Raw genomic sequence first — 8395 nt, 5'->3', positions numbered from 1 at the left:
TTTAGTATGATATCCAGAGCTAGATTTAGGTTTGGTGGGGCCCTCTATGTGTCCAGATGAACGAGGCACCCTATATTGAGAAATGAAGAAACTAATGATACTTGTATTTTAGGAAGCAGGCTAGCACATGGGGCCCCATTACTTACATTATAGGGGCCTACACAACATGAAGCACTATTGCTATACGTAGGTTTTATTTCATTCAATATTTTTCTTATATTTTGGAAATGTACATTTAAGTTTTTTTCTTTAATTTTTGGGTCCATCAAGAGAGAGGGCCGTATGCTATAGATTGTTTAGCTTATACGTAAATCCGGCAGTGATGCTATCCCACTTACCTTTTCCCTTTTCGCCTCACAAATTTGTCAGGAGTACAACACCGTGTGTCCTAGAAATGTTTGAATATTTACCAAAATACATTTGGATGGCTTTTTATGTATAAAATTAAAACTCGTTAATGTTTTAATGCGGCAAATTGTAGGTTTCCCAGATTTCCAACTGAAAAATCGGAACTTTCTGTTACTACTTCTTCTATATAGTATTACTATATATATAGTAATTCGGGGGAAAGTGGACATAGTAGGCACAAAATATCTTACACAGAAATGGTAACACGGCTGAATTATATATGAATAGGACAAATTTTCTGCATTCTGAAAATACAATATGGCTCATATCGTGTCTCAAGTAACATGAACAGGAAAATGAATCATATAAAGAATTATTCACTTCACCCCACATGTGGGGGTGAAGTGAATATGCATATGGGGTGAAGTGGTGAAAAGAAGTGTCCTTGACATAATATAAATAACAAGATATAAACTGCTATATAATGAGTATGCAGCTAACGAAGAACACCTACAAGATGTAAAGGTGCATAAGCTATTGTTATAGAAATTCTTAAGAAGCAAATAGATATACCAACCCGAGATCGTCCAAAGTACCGTCTCGGGGGCATTAAGTTGTTTAAACTTACAAGAAAGAGCAGAATATTTGAGTTCCCAATAGGTCTTGAAGCCAGGTTTCTCCTATACAATACAGTGGTTTGGAGGACAGACAAGAAATAGTTAGATGTAAATGTGTTCTCTGGTTCATATTGTTTAAGTTGAATGATTAATGATTAACGATATATGGAATGAAGGACTATTCACATCACCCCAAAATATGTTAGTCGCTTCACCATGGTTCTCTTAATACCATGGTTCAAACAAAAAACACTGAATTCAAATAGTTTGGTACAGTGAAACAAAGTTATTAATTTTTAATTTCATTTACAACTTCCCAAAATATTCTAGCTATATTTCTTTTTCATATCCTTTAACAAGTTTTGATACCCCGTGTGTGTACAACAGGAACTTACGGAATAACGTTATTAGTATTTAATACTTCAGTAATAATATAAAAAATATGGGAAACAATAGGTGTATCATAAACATTTTCGGGAAACAAAACCTGGGATTATTTTAGACTTAACACTAGAAGGACCGGATGGGTCAAAACGACCCATCACCATATTTTAATATTCCACTGTAAACGTACTTGAAATACTAAGTGAATAATATTTTATGAATTTGTTAAGGCTAATAGCATTAACAAATTCATAAAATATTATTCACTTAGTATTTCAAGTACGTTTACAGTGGAATATTAAAATATGGTGATGGGTCATTTTGACCCAACTTACCCAACAGGTATGTATTTAATTTTTTATATAAAAAACTTACTTATATATTATTATAGCAACGTTTATTTCCTTGACAAATTGTATCAAACATTTACATGTTTCAAAGAAGAAGTTTTGATATACCTTGTCAAGGCTCTGCAAATAAACTACGTACAGAAGTGTGAACAAAAACTCATAAAGCTATAAAATTTATAATATGTATATAATAGAAAGTCTATTACAACAATTGCCACAGATGGTCAAGATAAAGATTTTTTTATCATAGATATGAAACACATTCTTCTTTAACTCTTTACATCTTATAAGTACATAATATAATATTCTGACTTTCCAGAAAAAAATCTCCAAGATAAAGCGGCCATCGTTTACATCTACTCCGTTAATAGCACATTCCTTCCTTTCTCTAAGTTATTTCTTAATAAGATGCAGTGTCCACTAGTAATGCATACAATCTATTCAAATTTGCTCCAAATCAAATCTAGTATAATTAATCACACAAATCAACATTGTGATCTGCATTAATAAGTTATTTGAAAAGCATAAAGAAGAAGTATCAGCTACACATTAAAGTATACACAAAATATCTTTTCTCAGTCGACTTCTGAAATTCTGCCTCACTATTATATATTCCTGAAATAAAATATAAGTATACAGTAGACGAAGAAATGTCCATGCTAGTGTCAATAAAACTTTGCATTGTAAATATAATTTTATGAACACACACACACACACATACATTACAATACATATTTTAGGTATATATAAAAACACTTGAGACAAAGATACCTACATTACATTCTGTTAAAATATACAATATCTACGTACTTTTTTTAATGAATAGCAAAAGTTTTTTTCTGACAACTCTGCCAGAAATAGGTATTTTTTGTTCGCGCGCTTTTTGTTAAATGATCCACTGAAAGTTGTAGCTGTTAAGTATTTCAGAAAGTTTTGTTACAGTCGTCAAAAAATATACATATTAATTAGTTTCTCAATATGTATATATATATATACACACACACAGCAATGTTCACAAACACGCACACACACACAGGACAAACGACACTGAAAACACACGCCAAAACGTATTTGCCCATTTATTTATAATAGTCACAAAGGCAGTACAAACACAGACAATAAGTCTTTTATATAGTCTTTGTGAACCATAGGAAGAAACTTCATGGTTTACTAAGAAATTGCGCATTCTTCATGAAGTTATGCTTTTTATATATATATTATAAAAATAGATATAAATAGAGTAAAGAGGAGAAACTATAAGTTTCAGAAGTATGTTTTTTTTTTAAGTTTTGTTTTCATATCCTTTAACAAGTTAACCTTCCAAAACAATTCTTGTTAAATTTTGCTCTCTTATACGGCTGTGCAAAGATTTTATAACAAGCTCAAAGTTAAACATTGCTATTGCACGTATCATGAAAATGGAGACAGTTAGAATCAACTAACCAGTTTATAAGTTTCAATATAAAATTACGTTGTATAAGTATACGTGATATAGGTATTTTTTTTCTAGAGTCTTAAGTACAATTTGAAATAAGCACTTCCTTTTATCCAACAAGACACCAATTGATGCATAGTTCGTAACTTTAACATGTTAATCTACAATCTTTTTAATCTTTTGTAAAATCTGAACCCAAAAACAAGGTTAAATTTATGGACAATTTAAGGTCATTTTAATATTTATTCTTTATGTACGATAGATACGAGCGAAAATGAGTTTTAGCTTTTCATCCACAACACAATGTTTTCTTTTTTATTTCTAAAAAGTCGGGGGTATCTTATTTTCTTGTAAATGTTCAACTCCGCAAAGTAACGATTCTCAGCCGAGTGGTTGTAGGGTCCCGAAGTACAAGTACATCTTGGTGGTTGGTAAAGTTCTCTTACATTCAAATTAAGAGTCATTTGGTTATCATTAAGAGATTTGTGTCGTGAAAGTTTGAATGAGGCATTAAAATTGATCATCAATTACCTTCCTTTTTTATTTTTTACTTTTCTTTTTAAACTATTTCGAAAGAATAATGTAACATTTTTTCCTGTAGAAAGAACAAAACACAACTTAGTAAAACTAACCAATCTTTTTTGAGATTCTTTTTTTTATTATTATTATTGCCTAGTTTATCGTCAAAACCTGTGAATTCATAAAGAAATATACATCTTTTGACAATGAGAACATATCAACAACACGAACTGCAATTAATAAGAACGGTAGTTGTGGTAAAATAAAACACGGAAAAATGAAAAAAATATATTTTAAAAATAGCAATTTATATTTCAAAAATGTATACATGCATTGTATTTTTATGTCATTATTTTACCAAAAGTTCACGTTAAATGTGTCCATTTATATTAAGGATTGTAAATTGTACTAATTAAAAAGTATGACTTTGAAAGTATCAGTAACCAGAACACATTTAGGAAACACAAGGGCAAGAAAGAAGTGTGAAGTTCCTTCACAGCGTTGAATTTTGTAAACATTTAGCGAACAGAAAGGCAAAGGAATGTGAAGTCCCTTCACAGCGTTGAATATCGTAAACATTTAGGAAACACAAACGCAAAGAAGTGTGAAGTTTCTTTACGGTGCTGAATTGAATGTATTTATTTATTTTAATAATATTGCTTGTATAATGAAAAATATACTATTGATAGAAGTTTAATAATAATGACAGAAAAATTATCATGTAAGCATTACGTAGAACGAAATGGATATAGGGTCGGAACACTCTGAGAAATCGAATCCACAAACAATTTTGATTTTGTTATGGAATAATGATGGAATAATGAACAATAACATTATTTACATACAACATCAATTTTGTCCCAATTTTCTTTAAAAAAAGATCGTAAGGCATAACGAGTAATGGATAATCATGTGATAGGCCCCTTTTGTGTTAGGAATGAAGCGAGTGATTGCCATATATAATGGACGGAATAGGGTATTGTATAGACCTTTATCTTTTGTGTTTTTAACCTAATAGAGGTAACTCATTCCAGTATTTAATAAGAATTACTTGTTTGATTAACTAAACATGAAGCAGAGTTACACCGTTACCAATTTCATTATCCTGTAGTCAAATCTTTTTACAAACTAATAGGTTTGCAATTAATAATTGTTAATATATAAAATAGTCAGTGAAAGTAGAATTTTATGTACCAAAAATAACTTCCAGCTCAACAAGAAACAAAAGTGCGCATTATTCGTACAAGTTCGTAACTTAATATTCAAGCTTGTGTTTATTTATATTTCGAACGAAATTATTTGATAAAACGATAACTTGCTGAGCACAGTGTTCGATTTGGAGAGAGAGCATAGAATAGGATTGCGTTTCTTTACTCTTTAAAAGTTGTAATATACTCTTACGGAAAGATAATAGTTTTCTAAAGTGCGTTCTTCACCTTTCAGATTCAGTGTCAATTGGTTAATCGTGTACTCATAAATATATGTTATTTGAAGTTCTATTTTTAATGCAGATGTATACTTAGATTATTATTATTAGATTACTATGAAAGAGAGAGATTTTGCCAGAAGAGATTATTGAAGAATTCTGTATGATAAAATTGCGTCATGTATACACAAAATGGATTGGTTTTCAGATTTTGCTTTTCGTAATTGTGGGACAGTTGGTGAAGAAAATTTGAGTGACAACTTGCACACATTTATTTTGCATTCTCGCAAATGTCATTAAGACACGAACTATACTATGGCTTTTATTATAGTAATAGAAAGAAGCTCTATATATGATCTTTCGTTTCTAAAATAGAGTAGAGTAATTAATGTTATTTTGATTGACAAGGCGACAACCGTTGTGCGTACTATAATCTGCCGGTTACTGCTATTGAAGTTCGCATATATACTTTCTAAATATTATTTACTTTAATTATCTGAGACCGTATCACAGGCTATATTTGATTTACACTAGAAAAATATTTTCCATGTCTGTTAACTCTCTTTTTTTTTCAAGTCTTAATAGAATGTTGCGTAATTTCTTAGTAAACTAAAGGAAGTAACAATATAATAGGGGGGCCCAGCCCCTCCATTTATATAAAATTGGAACACAAAAGAATGGTTTTTGATGCAGACACTATGTACTTTTATACTTTGTTTTCTTGAATATGTTTTCTTTTCTTATGACGAAAAATTTCATGAATCCGCTTTCTTCTTGTCATTTTTGTCAGTCTGTTCGGTCTTTCCGTGGGCTTCGAACCCCTGGACTAGCGTTTCGATGATGAACTTAATGGCTATCTTGTAGATGTTCTCTACATTGTCCGTGTAACGATCTCCAAGTGTTGTCTTCACTGCTTCAAGAAATGGATGTTCTATCCTCTGGAAAGAAATAAGAAAAGGGAAAATGAGACTTTAAAAAAAAAATAGTATGTACATTATAATAAAAACAAGTCTGCTTAGATAGTGTTTCGAATAAAGAATCAAGTATAATAGTATTTCAAAGTAGATGGTAGAAACTCGTAAGAGATTCAGAATACCTTATGTGTAATATACTATTTTAGTCCAGTGGTATTCAACCTTTGGTACATGTACCACCAGTGGTATACGAAGATTTCTTAAGAGGGTACGTAAAATTTAAAATAATATTGTTCAATTAAAATTTGTAGTATTTTCTTTTGTTCATAGTAGAATTGGGCAATTTAATTGATAACTAATAAATTATATAGTTTATTTTTGATATAGTTGTATATAATTTGAATTAAAGATAGACATATAATTTACTTTCCACGAAGTAAATGGAATTAAACAGATTTGAAGAACAAATAAAAAAAATTCAATTCATTTCAAAGAAAAGAAGAAAAATATTTATCCGTACAAATCAATGGCTTTAAAAAAAGGTGTAGCAAATTTTCAATATTGTTAATGTATTTTTGGCTTTATTTAGTATAAAAACTATTGGACTAATTAGAAATGCAACCTTTATTATCAATGTGTTCTATTAAATTTCAGGCCATGGTGTTAAGTTTAATAACCATCAAACTGATACTTATGTAGAGCGAAAGGTGGAGAGAAATCAAACATCTTTTCATTTAATATTTTCAATTGAGGATTTGAATTGAAAAACCTCCCAAGTCCACATTCAGTTTTTTTATTTGCCTGTATTTATGTTCTAAAGGGCTATTCACTTACGTACCGGTAATACTACAGCCTAAGTAACTCAAAATCTATTTTTTAATACAAAATAATTTCAGCTGAGTAGAATAACATCTTAAGTCAAATGAATTAGGATTTTTTTAAAATTTGGTTGAAAGATTTAGGCAATGGTGGATCTAGACCAGGGCCGGAGAGGTCTAGGCCCCCCAGTTTTTTGAGTAACAAAAATAATTTAAGCTATTATTTATATATTTTTTAAAGTTTATAGTAAGCTTATGATATATTTATCATGGTCTGGGTTCTGGTTGCCCCCCAATTTTTACCTTCTAGATCCGTCACTGGATTTAGGAAATCATATCGCAGCAATGGAAAACATAATGACTGAGAAAGGTTTTACTTGACTACAACACTTTATTTGACCTTAGTCGCAAACAACAAGAAACCAAAGTTAGTCGTTTCTTATTGGCACACATAATAATAACATTATAAATTGAAATATATAGCGAAGCGAGCAGGAAGAGAAAGGGTCAGAAGTCGCTAGTTTGGGAAACTGAAATTTTGTAATTTGGTAATTCAGTTGAAATAATTATGTAAAATCAAAATAAATGACCTTTTTAGATTATTCTAACTTCAAAATGCTCATTTTACCAGTTAGTAATTCCTATCGGACTTCCAAAGATAAACATCAAAACAATTTAGTGACCGTGTTAATAGTGACAACTCCCAGTCACGACCCCTCTTTTCAGTTTTATTAGAAATAGAAAAAAATAGTGTAAAAGAAGGTAGGAGAGAGGAAGGAGGAAAGGAGGGAAAGAAGAAAGGTAGAGGAAGTTAAAGAAGAAGGAAATTACTGGATAAATATGGAAATGTGGTAAAGGAACTTGAATAGTTATTGTAAGGTAATTCATATCCAAATGCTATTGCTTGAGGATAAATGTTGAAGTGATCCGGAAGAGACACATGTTCACTCATACGACCCTGACCTGGATCCAGGCAACTGCACAAGTACGAGTGGCCTCGACCCAGCCCGGGTGACGAGAAAGTTTTGATTTAATTGTTTATTGGTTATTTCTAAACATTGTATAATCTTTACTCAGTATCAGGATTCCCACAGTGAAGATCCATCACACATTTGAATAGGCCAAGAAAAAAAAATAAAGTAATGAATATCTTTTCCACATACAGAAGTTTTAAGATTTCTGAGAAGACTCTCGTTATTCTGGCTCATCCTTTTGCTTTGGCCTCTCCCATAGAGCCGATTTTGAATACTTTTGAATTATTTATCATTCATGACCTCCGTCATGCACTAATACATATAATATATTATTACACATGTATTGCAGAACTACTACCTCCTGAAGTCAATATTAATACTACCACTTAAACCTAAATTTGTAATTCATTCACACACACTCACATACATACAGGACAGTGTATCGAAATGAATAAAAATAATGTAACAGAAACCATCTAACTACAGTTTGGTAAACATTTATTACATCTATTCTAGAATGAGAGACAAATTATTATAAACATTTAATCAACATATATATATATATATATATATATATATATATATATATATATATATATATATATATATA

General features: G+C 30.6%; 1 protein-coding gene across 1 annotated transcript in view; it reads right to left on the bottom strand.

Moving 5' to 3' along the window:
- Positions 1-1724: 1724 nt before the first annotated feature.
- The window catches only part of LOC145695111 (neuroglobin-like), a 294893-nt gene continuing 288222 nt past the window's right edge, over positions 1725-8395 (bottom strand). Inside the window, exon 3 of the mRNA XM_081772027.1 lies at positions 1725-6017. Within this exon, the coding sequence (XP_081628153.1) occupies positions 5835-6017 (183 nt within the window). The 3' untranslated portion in view covers positions 1725-5834. The remainder of the gene's footprint in view (positions 6018-8395) is intronic.

The sequence above is a fragment of the Thermobia domestica genome, chromosome 9, assembly GCF_964235325.1.
Source record: "Thermobia domestica chromosome 9, izTheDome1.hap1.1, whole genome shotgun sequence".
In the NCBI taxonomy this organism is placed as follows: domain Eukaryota; kingdom Metazoa; phylum Arthropoda; class Insecta; order Zygentoma; family Lepismatidae; genus Thermobia; species Thermobia domestica.
This window is presented reverse-complemented; position numbering and strand designations above follow the sequence as displayed.